Source organism: Pleurotus ostreatus, assembly GCF_014466165.1.
Source record: "Pleurotus ostreatus strain PC9 chromosome Unknown scaffold_3, whole genome shotgun sequence".
NCBI classification, from domain to species: Eukaryota; Fungi; Basidiomycota; class Agaricomycetes; order Agaricales; family Pleurotaceae; genus Pleurotus; species Pleurotus ostreatus.
In genome coordinates, this window is record NW_023503158.1 from 56,093 (window position 1) to 73,296 (window position 17,204).

General features: G+C 53.0%; 5 protein-coding genes across 5 annotated transcripts; 3 read left to right on the forward strand and 2 right to left on the reverse strand.

The window, feature by feature from the left end:
• Positions 1-680: 680 nt before the first annotated feature.
• PC9H_004454 (uncharacterized protein) lies at positions 681-2,041 on the reverse strand (the record flags this gene model as incomplete). Its single annotated transcript, XM_036774038.1, has 2 exons — positions 681-1,862; positions 1,907-2,041. The coding sequence occupies 2 exons, from the start codon at positions 2,039-2,041 to the stop codon at positions 681-683; spliced, it is 1,317 nt and encodes a 438-aa protein (XP_036632540.1).
• Positions 2,042-3,156: 1,115 nt separating this feature from the next.
• Positions 3,157-5,857, forward strand: PC9H_004455 (uncharacterized protein; the record flags this gene model as incomplete). The annotated part of the gene is made up of 6 exons (XM_036774039.1): positions 3,157-3,433; positions 3,490-4,350; positions 4,400-4,553; positions 4,614-4,755; positions 4,808-5,618; positions 5,676-5,857. The coding sequence occupies 6 exons, from the start codon at positions 3,157-3,159 to the stop codon at positions 5,855-5,857; spliced, it is 2,427 nt and encodes an 808-aa protein (XP_036632541.1).
• A 700-nt stretch (positions 5,858-6,557) lies between these two features.
• Positions 6,558-7,372, reverse strand: PC9H_004456 (uncharacterized protein; the record flags this gene model as incomplete). Its single annotated transcript, XM_036774040.1, has 4 exons — positions 6,558-6,813; positions 6,866-6,929; positions 6,990-7,119; positions 7,169-7,372. 4 exons carry the CDS (start codon positions 7,370-7,372, stop codon positions 6,558-6,560), a joined length of 654 nt encoding a protein of 217 aa, XP_036632542.1.
• A 2,971-nt stretch (positions 7,373-10,343) lies between these two features.
• On the forward strand, positions 10,344-11,079 carry PC9H_004457 (uncharacterized protein; the record flags this gene model as incomplete). The annotated part of the gene is made up of 4 exons (XM_036774041.1): positions 10,344-10,642; positions 10,699-10,780; positions 10,851-10,974; positions 11,027-11,079. 4 exons carry the CDS (start codon positions 10,344-10,346, stop codon positions 11,077-11,079), a joined length of 558 nt encoding a protein of 185 aa, XP_036632543.1.
• Positions 11,080-11,589: 510 nt separating this feature from the next.
• Positions 11,590-12,807, forward strand: PC9H_004458 (uncharacterized protein; the record flags this gene model as incomplete). The annotated part of the gene is made up of 1 exon (XM_036774042.1): positions 11,590-12,807. One exon carries the CDS (start codon positions 11,590-11,592, stop codon positions 12,805-12,807), a length of 1,218 nt encoding a protein of 405 aa, XP_036632544.1.
• Positions 12,808-17,204: the final 4,397 nt, after the last annotated feature.

The window sequence follows — 17,204 nt, forward strand, 5'->3', positions numbered from 1 at the left end:
AACCCTTTCAATGCATCCCTTGATTAGAAATTCTGTAGAATATTCTAGACTTATCCGATTGACTTGAATCAAGATATGTCACTTAGCTGAGAAGGGGCACTACAAATGCTACACTGACCCTGAGCTACCATTTTCAGTAGTTCTTCTGTTATTCAGTGTTTTGTGCAAAAGTGACCAACATAGAAAGGGTTTTTTGAGTCACTGTATGTAGGATATGATGTTTTTGGTCGTTTATTTCGATGGTAGTGAGCTGGGGGGTGATGCGAGCGAGAACGAGACGGGGATTCGGAAATAACTAAGTACTACGAAACGAAATGAAGGGGAAGGAGGCGGTGCGGTTTGGGGAATGATGGGTTGCGTGGTGGAGTGGGTGAAAGGAAGGGACTGCGCGTATGTACTAGGTAATTTACTGTTGTCGATGCCGTTTGTCGTTAAGCTTCAGCTGCCGTGATCAAATTTCTTTTATCTATCTTGCGTACGCCGGTTCGTTGAATCGTCGGTAGATAGCGTACATGTCCGTAGATTATCGTTTCGAGGCGGCGGGGATGGTGATAACAATGGGGAAGGTGAAGCGAACGTGGGGAGAGGATGGTGGTGGTGGCGTATACGTAGAGGGAGTGTCGTAAGCGAGTTTCCATTAACCTGGTGGCGGTTCGAGTTGCGTGGGTGGCAGCGAGTCGTTAGCTGTCGTAGTTGTACCCTGAATGAGTTCGTTCGGGCGGACACCGCTTGCGTAGCCGTTGCCGTCGTCTTGAGTACCGTCTGGCGTGTTGTCGAGCTAGCCGTAGACTTGAGAGTTGATGCCGTTGCCGTCGATCTCCTTGCGAAATGCTAGGGCCGAGTTCTTCGTTCTGCGTGCCGATTCCTTCTCTGTGGCGTTGTCGATAGACTTCGTGTCGAATTTCTAGCGCTTCATTTCGCCGTGCTACTGCTGTGGTGGTGTGAGGCGCAGAAATGGTTCGTGGAAGTGATAGCGTGCCGTCGAGTTTGTGGGGTACCGGTATAGCTGTTTCATCGTCGTTACTCTTGTCTTCGCTGTCTGGAGGTTCAGGCGCTGGTAGTGGCAAGTTGTCGGTGTCGAGTTCGCAATTTGATTCCATAGTCGCTTCGTCGTCGCTGTGGTTCTTGTCGGAAGGTACTGGCCGTGGTGGTGATCTGTCTTGAGCTGCGCAGGAGTTGACTGAGGGGATCGCTTCGAGCTGTTCGTGTGGTTCTGGGATGGTCGATAGCCGAGTTGTGATAGTCGTTGGCTGTGTCGTTCCTGGATCCTGGCTGTTGACTGCTGGGTGCGATCCTAGATTGCGTGTCTGCTTTGCTGTCACCGTGTCTGCTGTCGTCAAGGCTGATTCCGTTGGGCGCGTATTCATCGGACTCTGGGCTGCCGAGGTTGCTGCTGGGACTGGCGAGTTCGTGATGCTGACGTCGCACTGGATTTCTTCCGCTGATGCTGGTGCCGTGATCATTCTGTTATCCTGAGTCGAGAACGTCGATCTGCCGTTGTACGTATGTAGGACCGCATGATATATGGTGTCGAGGTCGTACACTTCGTGCCGTGGCTTCTCTGGTGCTAAGATACGGAGGATAGGGTCGATGGTGGCCTGCATGTCATCGGGGAACGCGCTAAGGAACTGCTGGATCACTTCGCATTCGCTAAGCGTGCTAGTTTCCTGTAATGTTTTGCATATGTCAGTAAACCGTCGTCGATACTTTCCTAGTTGAGCCGCTGTCGTGATCTGATTCCGGTACTGAGTGATGAGTTCTTCGAGCTCAGATAGACTGGTGAACTCGCTGATGCGCGATCCTGGGTACTCGTCGTATATCGCATTCTTGAATGCTTTCCAATCATTCGGATGAACCATGTTCTATAATCATCGTTGTCATCGAGATACCTGCGTGAATACATTACCTTTGTTGAGCCGTCGAGATTAGCTGTGACTGCGTAGAGCTTGAACTCGTCGAAAAACCTCTCTAATGATCCGGGGTCGCCGCTGAATGATGGGGCGTGGCGCTGGCCTGGTTCTGGCATATAGAAAGTGGACATGCTGAGATCATGAGGCGCGTAGGCGCGAGAACGTAAACGCTAATCGTGATGCTGGTTGGAAACGTGATCGATCGACGTGGTGGGGTAACGCCGGGGATAATGAACTGATCGAGGATGGGGCAATGATTATCTTCGTGTGGTGCTGAGATCCAAATGAGAATGGTGGTGCGACGCTTGTACGTGTTCGTGACGGAGTCAGGGATAATCTGGCGGCTGGCTGGAACCGTGGGCGCGTGTCGCAGAGTCGTGCGGAGTTGATGACCTAAAAGAATTACCTAAAAAGAACGAAAGCTTCAGCTTTTGGGTCCCTCGCGGTGGGCTCCAAAATTGTAGGTGCGAAGTCGTATTCGCTGGTGTGAATGCGAGGACTGGGAATGGTGTGTTCCCACCAAAAGACGAAGTAAGAAGGAACGAATGAACGCGATCCGAACGCCACGTGACGAACGGAACGGAGGACGGAAACGCGACCAAGCAGCGCCGCGTGCGACTGCTGGACTCGACTTTCGCAACGCAATGGAGGGAAGGGGGAAACTTCTTCTTATTATTGTGGGTAGATATGTAGGTACTATATATACTTGTACTACATGTAACTAGACATGCAGAATGCGCATGTGTAAGTAAGTAATCTAGTACCTAACCTAGAATGCGGCCGCAGCTGATGACGGACCGAAACAGGAAGTAAACGAAACGATAGTATACGTACAATAAACCATGAATCAAGGCTTGAACAGGGTGCCAACCCTACATCGGTCAGAACGATGGAAATGGGGCTTGCAAGATACGATTCACCTTCGAGAACGTCGTACATGTATTTGAAGAAGTCGAGCAGTCAGGCATAGTTGCTTATAGGATGTCTATAGGTAAACATTACGATTGAAGCTATTCAAGTCCTGGTCCGTATCGGTCGGTTAGCTGCATATGAGCAAGCAGAGCATTTCCAGCTCCGACTGGCACTCCGACAAGAAGCCACAGCCCAATTTGGAATTAACTCGTTCGTTCTTACCAGCAAGCCACTGGCCACTTCGTCGTGTCCCATTGTTTGATTGTGGCCATTAGGTGAGTATAATTCTGCGGATGAGCGCGTCTCTCTCCCTCTCTCTATTTGACCTACCAACATGGCTGACCATAAGCTATATCCCCAGACTACACCAGTGAAGAAGACGAAACCGCCACCATACAATAGAAGGCAGATGTCCGACATAGCCACCCGTACCGACTATCTTACACCCCAGAATACGTTTCGCGCAGATCGCTTGAACAGTCCTGAATCCTTTTCTACTATCTTAAACAACGAGACTCTCAAAGCTCTCGTGAAACTATTCAGCGACACCCCAACGACGAAGTATGATTTGCTCGTCAAGCTGCTCAATCTCGCAAGTTCCCTCATACACGGTAAGTACATGTCTCTACGACTCGGTGTCTTTACTTATATACTGTATCCATCACAGCCGAATGGGCACAAAACAAGGACCTGATTGTCTTCCGTGACAACCATTCGTACTCGCCGACGAATCATCCCAACGACAGCAGAGCCGGGGAACCAGACATCGTCACTATCCTGGATCTCATCAACAAACTCATCGAAAAGGACAAAACGAAGCGCATTCCATGGCACCTCGTGATATCCCCCGTCGAAGAGAAAAGAGAAGCAGACAGCCAGGACGGCCCCGCTCAGTCTGCCGCTTACCTGGCCTTCGCTAATCAATCTCGTCCCGACATGGTTGGTATGTACGGGATCTCGATCTCGCCGAAGGGGTACGTTATTCAGTACAGCTGCCCTGCCGGCCTCGAGACGTCCGAAGAGTTCAAGTGGAACGACATCACTCCCCTGCTGTCATACATTTACACGCTGTATATCCCTCGCAGGGACTTCCCATCTCGCGACCTGAGCATCAGTCTGGCTGACAGCGCCGATCCCCTTGGAACTCCCACATGGAATATCCGCGACGGTGACAAGGTCTATGAAAACTGCGCCGTCAAAGTCGTCGGAGACCCATGGCGTCGGATGACCTGGGTAGCAAGGGTCGGCACGTCGCCGATTACGATCAAGGACTCGTACCGCGACGCTCATGCGAGCTTCAGAGAAGGCGAGCTTTACGACATCCTTCAGAGAGAAGGGCCCGCTCCTGGATTCTTGCGCGTGAAGAAGGAGTACGATGTTCTATGCGAACGCGGTCGTCCCATAACAGTCACCGTTCGCAGAACCACACGCATCAAGACTCGACTCATCATGCATACGTGGGGGGAATCTCTCCGTAAATGCCCTAGCCTGATCGACTTTGCCAAATGCATGTACGACATTCTCGAAGGTAAGCCATATCTCATATAACCTTTGCTAACATGCTGAATGCATTACAGCCCACCGATGGGCAGTCCTGGAACGCAATATTCTCCATCGTGACATTAGTCATGGTAATATCTTCGTTCAAGCCGAAGACTTCAAGGAGGAAGACGAAAAAGAGTTCGCCGGGAAGGAACTTAGGCCGATTTTCGTCAATGAGATCCTGGAGAAGTAGGTTCGCCCTCACCCTAGCCGCCGTTTTGATTGCTCATATCTCGTGCGTTAATTCAGTATGAAGGATGCCGATCCCATGGCTCGCCTTGGCGATATGGATAACGCGGCAGAGCTTGATCGCGACAAGGCGGTATCACCCTCGTTCGTCGCAAGGAGAAACACCTTGAGAATGAATGATGAACCCCTGCGTTTTCGGACGGTGAGCTTTCCTTGAAATGTATTGCTTGCCTGCTCATTACCTCCTTCTGTAGGGTACACCAAAGTTCATTGCTCGCTCGCCTGCTGTTGGCCGCTTGCTTGTCACCAACCTAGCTTTCCGTCGCATGCCCCAACTCGGAGGCGAACTCGCCGAGAAATACCGTAAAGCGTACTCCAATGATCCGTCTGGCTTGCGCAAATTGGTTGACGACCGCTCCACCAAGCATGGGGGCGTTTACGATGCAGACCAAGTCGAGGAGAAGTACGAGGCAAACCCAGAGCTGATAGCCACAGAGTTTGAGCATCATCCGCGACATGATGCAGAGTCCGTGTTTTGGTGCATGGTCGTGTTCCTGCTGGTTGCTGTGCCCTTGGGAAGCCCAGACGAAGTTATACCTAATGATCCAGACGATTTCCCGCTGTTTTGTGCGTGGAGGCATATTGCCAATCATCAGGTCGGCCCTTCGCAAGATATATGTGATAGTCGGGCGGGTCTGCTCGCTGGAGGCAAACTGTGGAATGAGTGGTTGCATCCCGACCTCGCTCATGCTGGGCCTCTTCTTGCGTCGTTGGCGTCTCAGGTTTCCCCAGAGTGGGCCCTTCTGGACCCGCCACCCCGCGCCCTCCACCTCCACGAAGCAATGCAACGTATCATCCTCATACACATCGATTCATGGAAAACGGGCAATCTCGATGTCAAATTCGATACGGGGAGAGTTCGCCCAACGCACCCCCCAGATACCCGCACGGTTCCCCAAATATGCGTAACGCCGAGTATCGATGGACAGCACATCGCCGCCGGCGCACTCAAAACCAAGCGACAATCGGAACACCTGGGGCCGAATGAGGAGTCCCAAGCAAAGAGTGCGTGATGATATATATCTTGTTTGTTGTCTATTCTCACTCTTCTGCTGGATCTAGGGCGACGAATGGCAAAGCAACAGGATCCAGTCGTGCCTCAGAGCCTCCCCACGACCCCACGCCTGGCAATGGGACGGCTTGAGCTCCCGTTTGATACCGATACAGTCTACGATAACCTTACTTCGACACCAGGTTTGGCCTCTGCACGCTCGCTTCCCTTTGATCATGATTCCAGCACTTGACTGGCTTGACTTTGATTTGATTATATCCGTCATCCTTCCGTCATGCACTTCACCTCATCATTGCATTATCACATCAGCATTACATGCCCTGTATTAGTACGTTCATGATCTAGTATACTTATATGTCTACGTTCTTGTGTGGTCCTCTCGGTCATCCCAATATCCATTACGGTGTGCGCACTGCGTAGTGCCACGTCTTATATATCTCCAGATACTCTTCTCGGAACCAGTGGCCCCTAGCTCCCGGATTCCCCATGCAATCTAGAGAAGTGCTGCCGAAATGACCTGGTGGGTTCTCATTCAGTTAGCCCCTTGTATTCCACGAGCACAAATCAAACCTGACATTCAATGGGATCCCTGGATTCTCGAGGTGCGTTCTGGCAAAGCTTCGGATGGTCTGGGGTCAACAATCGCCAGGCAACTTCGTCCTTTCAAGTGCTCCATACAGCTCGCTCCGCGGAGGCTGTCAAGTTGATCAAAGACTCAGGATTGGCGTGATTCGATTCGATTCTATTCATAGCAGTTGTATTTGTGGATAGTAAGTCTCGTATACATGTTCATTCGATGTACCTGTATAGTCATGAAGAATATGACGAATGTCGCAGACTGCGCTGTATATACTGCCACTACCTTCTTATTCGCTACGTCGAAGAGCAGCCTACCAGGTTATATGCATGTCCTGAGTACGTCGGGTATAATTCTAAAGGATTGTGCTCACCGACAAGGCAATATCCTCAGCGGCAAGGAAGACCCATCCTGCGGGAACATACGCCAGGTGCGACACAATAAACCCGTTCTGAGGCTCTCGACGCTTTGTATCCTCCATCGCCCACATTGTTTCTAGGTCAACAGCGAGAAATCGTCTGGCCAGGATGCGAAGTGGGCCTCCACCGAGTCCCGTAGGAAGAATGAACCCCCACGGGATCTGACAAAGGCGGAGATGAACAAGACCAGCTCTATCGTGCCATCTCAGCAGATACGGCGCGCCAAGCAAGGGCTCCGTATCACGGCGAGACAGGCGGGTCTGCCCCCGTTATCAGGCCGACAGATACATACATCCATGGCATACGCCCTGGGAATCTGTGCGAGACTAAAGCACCTCGTGACAATCCATACACTCGAAGAGGCTCACCAAGGCTCACGCCGATGGAGAACCTTCCAGCGAACAGAGTATAGGTGCGACGCGGTCCGCGATTTGGACGGCCGTTGGCTCTTGGAGATACTGCTTTGACAGATAAATCCAATGCATACGCCCTGGGAATCTGTGCGAATGTGAATGAGTGTACGAGTGTAGGCTTCCCCGTGAAGTACATCCATCTGAGAAAGGGCCCACAATGCAATCAACGGCGGAGAACCTTCCAGCAAACGGAGTCCAGTCACAGCGCGGACCGCGATCTCGACGGCCGTCGGCTCTCGAAGATACTGCTTCACGATGGAGCACAGAATCCGGAAAGCCCACCGCTGGCCTGGTTCATTGAACCACTGGAAATCGAACCGCACCACATTGTACTGCATGTAGAGAGTCCCAGGCACCCGCGGCACACTCCACACTCCACACCCTCGACTGCCGTAATCGTAATTCCATAACGGCGACACGGATTATCAGCAAACGAGGTGACACGGATTACGGACGGTCCAATCCGGTTGCGGGACACTTCTGCGCAGATACCGTGTACGCAGGCGTTCTGTGAAGTGAGGAACGCGGATATGAATGCGAGGGCGAGGCTCAGAGAAGTAAGGAGGCTCACGGGACGGGGTAAGTCGGCGGCAATGCAGAATTTTCCCGGGCGCAAAGGCTAGCTGGAGTTTCGTCTTGCGACTTACTCTCCGCTTCGGTGGATGATGATGAGGGCCGCAGACTCAAGAGGGCGAACGCCGGGAGGAGATATATAGTAGTCTCAACCACGGCTGCGAGGACTACGCGTCCATTACCGTTACCTCATCTCCCTGCAAAATTCACCGCTAGGGTCCATGGCACGGTGCTCTGTGAAAGCTGAAAGCTGATGGCAAGCAAGTGAAGGTGACGCGGCGCGATTGTTCTCAAACGTTCGCCGAAGCCAAGAGGAGCCGGTGGGAATACCGCAGATACGGACGGAGAGGGGCAGGTTTACCGATGTGCCCCCTTCCCGGGTCGTGATTCCTAGGTGCCGCGCAAACCAGTCTCTCGCAGATTGTTGCTTTACGAAAGGGGCGAGGCTCGGCCGCATAACGGCCGTAGGAAATCGCTCGCCATCTTGTTGGTTGCCAGTTGATTGATACATCTATACACTGTGGTACGGCACGAGTAAGACGGAGATGATACGCCCCGGGAAGAAGCAAGAGTTAATAGACAAAGACGCACCGATACGACATCCGTAGAACCTTGCTCGTAGAGAGTTCCAGAATCCAGACGCTGAGTAAAGGCTGGCGTATTTTTGGCCGACGCCGTAGGGAGACCGTCTCGGCCCAGTGGTACAGACGGCACGTAAGACAAGATAAGGATGATTGACCAAGCTCGACAGTATTCTGTGAAGACGAGTGAAGTAGAAGTTGGCTGGGCGAGATAGTCTTCGGAGTTGCGATAGTGGCGAAGAGAGAGTGAAGCTTCGGCAGGTTCTCGATCCTTACTATTCGTTGGTGTCGCAGGATAAGTAATTGCCGTTGCCTAGCATATTCCTCGACAAAGCAAGATTCCGAGGATTGCGATCCACGGATGCGAACAACATCAGGCGTCGCGAAAGGCGCAGAGAAAGACACTGGGTGGCGCCTGGTGGCGTTTTCCCGGGTCAATTGATGTCGTGAAACCCAGCCAGCATAATTGCCTTAATGCGCTGGCGCGAGGCGAGCTAGGTATATGAGAAGACGTGTTCATCATATCTCTAGGAGCAAAGGAGTTAGATACAATTCACGATACGCCGGAAATACACCGTACCTCGCGCCTCGCACGTCCCAGTCTCAGGATCCTTATTCCTCTTTCGACAGACGTCTGTGAAATTTCGAAAGAGCATGAGCAAGCTGAGACTGAAAGGGAGATACATGGGTGACTCTGGAGGCACGAGGCATCAAGATTCGTGCATCGTGAGCGAGAATTATGGAGCGAAAGGGGAGGATACGGAAAGGTTACGTCAAGAGTATGTCTTCGTACAGTCGTGCTTGATGAACATGGCCATTCCGGCGTGAGTTATTGATATACTGATGAAGATAGGTGCATGAATGCGAATGACAGCCGGGATGCTGTACGGAACAATACATTCATTCGGATGGGACGCGCCTGGGGTTTCCCCAACAAGCTAGACAAAGTAGGATGCGCGTTCTCATCAGGCTCTGCTATATTTGCCTGGTAGGCTCCACTCGAGTAAGCTGGTACATGGGTCCGTTGTTGAGCTTCTGTGAAGGCGTTGAATTCGCTGTAACTCACTTTTCCAAGCCACCGAGTAATTTGCGAGCGGTTCAACGGCGGCTTTATCCAGAGACTTGGCTGTGGGATTAATTCCCCTCGGGTGTTTCGTGAATATGGGCGTGGGTACAAAGGAATTCGAGCAAGATTACATTGAGCAGCGAGTCGCTGGGAGCAACTCAACAGGCTGTCAGAAGCACGACGCGACGCGATCCATATTTGGATGATCGGCCATTGCCGACGCTTTCGCCGGTCAGTCATTAGTTTACCGAACGTTCGCTTGACTGCGAGCACCTCTTGAGACAAGGGAGCTGTCCCCAGCCTGTTGACGCGCTTTCAAAGCGGCTGCGGTTCAGCGTACGGCGTTCAAATATTCCAGAGTTGAGCGATCGTCCTTAACTCTAGACGCCAGTTCATTCCATCCTTCAAATCGCCTCAAGGCTCTCCGGCGGGAATCTCCAGTCTGAGGCGGAACTTGTACTGCCTCTGTCCCGTATTTGCATTCTTCGCTTGCCCACCACGTCTGGTAAGACATAATCCATAAACTCTTTGATGCACGAGCCTGCTAACAGCTGATGCAGTGCATCCTTTCCCCGCAAAGAATGCATTCGCCACTTGCCATGCCCGCCCACGAGGACGAACTTCAGGGCGGGACTGCTCTGCAATTACATGTCACCCGCAGGCATCCTCCGGCACACTGATCCAATCTCCAGCATGGGGCTAAATCTCCGCGTTGCAGAAGCCAACCCTTGGCTGCTGACAACCGTCTATTCTTCTCCCTTGGTCTTCGTCCCGCGACTCGCCAAACCGTACGTATCTCTCCGAATCATGCTCTTTGATCGTAGCTGATAGGTGTCTTTTCCGCAGACGTGGTCGATCGGGTTGCTCCAACTTCACGCGTGCGTTGTTTCGTCATCTCAACACGATCCGAGCATAGTATATTTCTCGTGGTTGTTTTCCCCGGATAGGGATGTCTACCCAGGCCGAGACGGTCGTGGTCTTAAATCCGTGAGCACTCCCTCGTCCTCTTTATAAGCCTGTCCTCACCTGCGCAGATAACAACATTGTTATCACCATCTCGCCATCGCCATTGCCCAGCCCTCTCCCGCCATGGTATCGTACGGCCTCTCCTATTTCCTCGAAGACATGACGGGCAAACTCACCGGCTCCGAGTTCGTCGACATCTACGGACGCATGAGGCTCACCCTCCGCCGAACAACACTCGACACCACCCGCGCCGCGTATATGATCTTCAACACCACGTCGTCGCCCAGCTACTCCCTCCACGCGACGACGAAACCCCTAGCTGCTCTCGACTTCGGACCAAATAACACGCTAGGCACGATCAACTTTCCGCCGAACGTGTGCATCCCTATGCAGAAGTACCTGACCAAGACTTCCTCGGGATCGTAGGTGTCCCTCCCTGCGCGTCATGCCCACGCGAGACTGACGTTTTTGCTATCAGCTCCAAGTCGCGGCGCTTCCGAGCCTCGGATGGGCAGGAGTACTGCTGGACCTATCGGGGACAGATGGATCAAGAATGGGCTGTGAGACCCCCCCTCTTCCTCGTTCTAGGCCGGCCACTAACTCCCCCACCTTCTTTCCCCATCTGCACAGTGCACGAACTCCAGCGGCCACGTTGTCGCGTATTACAGCCTGAAGCCGCATGGAGAACCCGAGTACGCTGGGTCCTCCGGCTGTTCGCTTACGGTAGAAGAAGCGTACCCTCATCTCGCTCCCGGTGAGTTCCTACCCCGCACTGCGTCACCCACGGTTACTAAACGCGACGATAGAATTCTTAGCCTCGCTGCTCATCATGCGGCACATTGCCGCCCACAATCTATGACGCCCGTTCGTGCATCCGCCACGCGCATGTAACATCTGTGCCACGATCTTTACGACGCCACCTTACGTGTACTAATTGTACTGTTGTATCAATACTCGGACATTCTATGTAGCATGGCCACTTTCTTCTTTCTTCTTTGTATGTATACTTGTTACTTGTATACTGAATCCACCTTCACGGACGCACTCATACATGATATACAGTCCAAACAACGGCGGAGTAACGACGATCGCGAGTTCCACCTTGCCGGCAACGCCAATAAGATGAGTGAAACAGCGACCATGATGACTTTTGTCGCCGCGGGCCGCACAATAGAAGTCGGGTGGCCAGTGCAGGCATTGTCCACTCTTTGAGTGTGGCCGGACAGTCCAGACAATGGGTGGGATTGTGGCTCCCCTACAGCAAAGGCAGAGTGGCCAAAAGCCAGAGTGGCGCGCCATATCTATATAACTCAGCCGTTCCCAAGGCTGTCCCGGTCCATCCTTGCGCTTCTTCCTCGTCAAATTTCCAATGCGTCTCCTCCAGTCACTCCATCTCAACGATTTCCCCCAGGTCTGCGTGCAGGGCACCGGACTTACTCCCCAGCGCAGAGCCCCGGCAGACGCAACGTCCAAAGACGATGGAGCCAAAGACGAAACAGCCGACCGCATCATGGAGTTTCTCCTGAAAGCCTCCGGACTGCAACGCGCTCCCTCTCTCTCTCTAAGCACCCTGACGTCCTTGTCGCTCAGTACCCAAGTTCGCCAGCCCTACGAGGATTTCAGCAACATGCTCCGCGGGATGACCTCCTTGAAGCAACTTACGCTTGTCAATTCCCTGCCGTGGACAATCCCTGGTGCCGTTCCCGACTTCATTGGGTGCAAATCCGAGAGACTCCCTCGCGCGGCATCTCCAACTTGTTATGCTGGCGCTTGGCCCCTTGCTGGCACCAACCCACCCGCCCTTCACGCTGAACCTGTTAAGACTTGGCCCATGTTCGACCCCGTCTCCCCCTTGGTGATGCCCAGCACCCTCCGCGAGCTGACCGTCCACGACCACGGCTTCCGCTGCACCCAGTTCTTCGCCATCGTCGCGTGCCAGCTCACCCGCCTCGAAATCAAGTGCGTGACCGACGGATTCGACCCGATCCCCCTGTTCCGGGAGTCCGCGCGGCTGCTGCACCCGCGCCTGCGCGAGGGGGCCCTCCGAGAGCTGGCTGTTTGCTCCGAGCGCGACACGCTCGTCGTCCAATGTGCGTGCTCGGCTCCTGCGTACTGCGACAGCCCTATCGCGGACAGCATCGTCCACCCCGCGCTCTCCATCGCCCTGGACTTCAGCGCCGACGACGGGCTGCCCCCTCTCGCGGTCTACGAGGACATCATCACGGCAGGCGTCAACGCTCTGCCGCTCGGCGCAGTCTGCCGCATGCTCGTCGACTTCCACGCTGATTTCAGAGGCGCCTGGTTCGCCGGGTTCTTCTCCTGCCTGGGCTCTCTCCAGAGCATCACCCTGCGCCGCCACGCCATCGACGGCTTCCTGCAGACGCATCTCTGGATGGCGTACAACGACCCTGCGGCGGCGATGGTGCCGTTCAGGTCCCTCAAGACGGTGTTTGCGGAGTGGGATACGCGATGGCCGCAAGTGAGGGCGGACGCGGATAGGATTCTGAGGTATCTCAACGCGGGCGGCGTATACTTGTTGTTCTGCAACGTCGGGGGCCATGCTGACGGCTTTGTTCGAGGCCTGTGAATGTACATGAAGGGTTGGGTCCGTCCAGGCAGCGCCCGGGAGTGGATGCATATGTTGTGGTGTGGGCGATCCGATAGATTAAAACCAATTTGTAAATCACATAGTTATGAAACGAGACGCGAAAGCTCTTGAGCAGCGATGGTATACGGTCTGAACAGTACCCGTTCCTTTGCACGTTCTACGAACAACGTTTGACGAGGCGAAGTGATTTAGATTTACAGAGCCCTTGATTCCCCCGTGAACGAGAGTTTCTTACGAAGCTGGTTGAGACGCTGCCGACGCTTTAGTACAACTCCAAGAGATACGCTTGACAGCACTCACAATGGGGATGAAGAAGCAAAGTTCAACGACGACGGCCTTCGCATCCTTGGTTCCCTGGGTATGGATAGGCTTGCTATAGGCTGTATTCGAGAGAGATGGATCACCCAAGCGTGAAAGGTAGAGCATGGATGTCGGGGCGCGATGGAATTCCGCAGTCTAGTGATCATACAGTAGGGAAGATCTAAAGCCTAGTCCGCCGACACACGGGGCGTAATTAAGAGTTCACAAGATGCGTAGATTCGACATACCGCTGGCCGGCAAGATCTCGTCCTCATTGTGCCCTATAATCCAGCCAGTCTATGCGACATCACGCTCCTTTGCGAGTCATGGAGTACTATGGCGAAAAATACGAACGCGTCGAGAGAGCCTAGTGGCGGCGGCGGCATTCTTTCTTGAGTCTAGTCTTTCCCGCTCTAGAGTCGGTTCCGTACCGGGAAAGAGAGAAGGATATAATAGTGATGCTGATACTGGTAAGTCTCCAAGTTTGAGCGCTTGTTCACGCGGGAACTTCGTCAAACGCGGTCACGTTCACTCCCAGTCGTTTCTTTGATCTATCGTTCTACGAAAAACGCGTAACATGGCGCCCAATCCAACAACCCGTATGCTGACCACTAGAGAGGTCCTACGTCTGGTCTTCGAATACTGCGATCGCAGTGATAATGGCCTCAATGCACTAGTTTCGCGAGCCCTCCCCTTGGTTTTAGAGTAGCATCGAGACGATTCGACCACTCCTCAGTCTATTCGCCCCCTTGGATGTAGTGACAAGTTCAAAGGGTGAGCGAAAATACGTACGTGCGCTTCATTTTCGAAGGATTTAGACATTGTTATGGACCCGCGCAGATTCCGACGACCAATCCAACCCGCGTGTTGGTTGTGTTCCTGAAATACTCTGTCCGTGAAATCCAGAATATGCGGGAAAAATACTAATTCTGCGACTCCCTCTTTACCTACATCGCTTCAAGCCGTCCAGTTATTGAGCTCCTCCCCAATTTGCGTCATTGAAACTACATTAATGGCCCTGACACCTTTCTTCCGGTTTTCCTCCATTCGCAGTTCACGCAGCTTCAGTTATCCATCGACTTTCTGGACTGGGAACGGAGAGGAACAAGGTGGTTTATATCATATCTGCCCGACCGAGCTCCAAACTGAGAATGCTTGCCCAAGCATCGTTGGAACGCCGTCTCTCGAGGAGCGTCCACGTCTATGGTCCGTAAGAGGTCGCGCGTCCAAGAAGTGCGCAAATCAACGCTACGGTCCCTTCCAGTTGACAGTGGGTCGTAGTAAGCACCAACATCCTGTTCTTGTTCACTTCGAGTCGCGTATGACGATGGGATAGTGGAAGGTCGTCCACCCAAGGGTCCCCCAATAATCGGGTTTGAAGGTGCGTCCATTGACGCGATGGTGTACAGGTGGTCGGGCTTGAGTTCAGCAGGTTTATCAGATCGCATGCAGATCGCGGACAAGGCATTTAAATCAGCGCTTTCCGGACTGAGAGCAGTTCATACGATGAAACAACCACGGTGTACGCAGTCGAGGGAGAGGGGAGAGGACGATCTGGCCTCGCTATTCGCAATCTGAAGTTTGTCGAAACATAGAGGGGCACAAAGGCAGTGTATGATCCTAAGGATTCGCCTATGTTCGACGGTTTGACGACTTCATCATCCTGCCGCACTGCTGAATGTCCAAATCAATGAGATAATACTGGCGCAAGCATGGTTAGAGATAAAAGATATAAACCCGTATGACGCTCCGCCCATTCCAAAAGTACTTGGTCAGAATCGCTGCAAAGCGCGTAAAACATGACCCTGGCTCCAGCTGTAGGGCGATCTCTCCATTTCATCGCGCCGTTATCGATCGTATAATCAACTTTACATCCCTTCGGTAGGATTGCGAGCAAAAACGAAGCCACCGCAGGGGGAGGCGGACGGAGGGGAGAGAGGCAGACGTCGAGGACCTTCAAACGTTTGAACTTAAACCCAGGCAAGTCGCAGTTCCCGCTATGGGGAGGGGGGGGGGGGCTGAAGTCAGACGTATCCAAGTTTAAGGCCAATTGCTCCATGCTTGGACACAGGCGCGAGTGTCGCGAGGGTGGATAGGGGTAGCGTCGGGGGGGGGGGGGGGGGGGGGTCGTCGCTTCTGCGTAAAGTCGGAGCGCACCAGGGTTTGGGAGAGCCTTGACAAGTTCAGTCATGTCCACGACGTCGAGGTACAGAGGCACGGAGTTGTTAAGCGTCAGCGAGGTTAGTTACGAGCAACGGAACAACGGTTCAAAGAACAGCGCTGGCGAGTATCGGGCTGAACGCATCGCCAATCGTTCGCTATGGTAATCTCCTCGAATCTCGGGCACCACGAGCTGGTAGCAGAGAATAGGTCACTGTACGCGCTGGGGGCTTCCCGCGTAAACGACTCGACCGCGAGTTTCGTAATGCCATGGGGATTGTATGCCATGATGATCGACGCGGCCGTGCTATACGAGCAGGCTTCCAGCTCCAAGTCCGCGAGGCTTCGTCAGCCGTGATCATTGGGGATGGACGACGCGGGAGTTAGATCGAGATTCCCCTCGAACGAGGCTCTGCTGGCGCGGAGCGATCCTAAGTGGGGGAGCTCGGAAAGAGCGTGCAGAAGCCATGGCGTGAGGAACGAAGGTGGTAGTATCAGTGAGGGAGAGACGCGAGGACCTCTGCGAAGTCGACCTCTAGCACACAGTCCACGTCGCCCAGCATGGGTACACACAGGCGTAAAACCTCCAAATTTGGTGCGAGATCACGAAAGAAAGTCATCGACATCTGCTTTCGCATAATTTCCTCCATCGTGCCGTCCATGCGTAGAACGACCTCCTTCAGAATCTTCGTGTTCATTAGTAGAGGGAGAGGGAGGGTAGAGCCTCCCGGGTAATAGAAACAACGTGGATTAGGGCGGATGGAGGACTTTGGACGGGAGGTTCCAATGTCGCTGTCAACGGAGTCGTTAAAGTCAAATTTGTGGCGGATACTTCGGAGTTCGTGGATGCGCCATGCATACTTGTGAAACGTAGCCCAATCAGTTGGGCGGATGGGTCGACGGAATCACCAGGCAAAGAAGTTCGGTCCCATTATCAGAGAATCGATATCAAAGACACACGCACATATCGTCGCTCGCCGCACTCAAGCAGCACCAACTTCATAGGACCCAAAAGGTTGAGTAGCGGTCGTAGTGAGTCCAGGCGGCGCCAGAGCACAGTGATGCCCTTGTGAAACCACGCTTTGGTATCAAGTATATTCGACCAATTGTCACGTCGAGTGCTACACTCGAATACTTGGCGTAGGAGCTCTGGAGTAACCAACACTGTGTTCATCGCTGTGGACATGATTAAGTGAATGAAAAGAAGGATGTAATGATGGAACTCATACCGTGAATGCTCCTAATCGCAAAAACAGGCGTCCGGAGGGTTACAGAAGGTTGCAGAACACAACCGACGTGGGTGTACAAAGCCCCGAGCCCCCCCTTTTCCTGCCTCAAGCATGAACTTGACGTGAGTGAGGATTTCCGTCGAGATGAACACGAAGTTGGTTTGGCGTATAGAAAAGAAAAAGAGGCAGAGGCGAGGTCGATTTAAAGCTATGAAATCCGTAGTGTTGTATAAACGATCAACTAAGACTAAGTAAGAAATGTTAGCGGAAGGAAGAGATGGATCATTGGTCTGTCATAACACACCCAAATAAGTTGGTCCAGGTTTTGCGCCCTACACATTACTATCACCCGCCGATGGCGCGCACATTCAATCTAGACAATCTCAAGGAAGAGACCGCTACATTGCTTCAGCTCGAGCGTCGCCGCTTTGTCACATCTTTGGGCGACCTACTACATCGTAACAATCGGTGTATACAAAGATCTATGCCATGCGCCATACGGCCATCTCTGATATCTTCTTTCGCAAGAAGCCACGATGGTGCAAAGTCCTAGGGCCACAATGGGAGTGCACACAAGTGGCCATTGGCCCTCTGTGGCCACATCTTGTTGTCAAGAGCTTTGATCGTGAGTGGCTGCAACACTTATAAAACGGAGCCCTCGAGAGGTTCGCTTTCCCCCACCTTGCT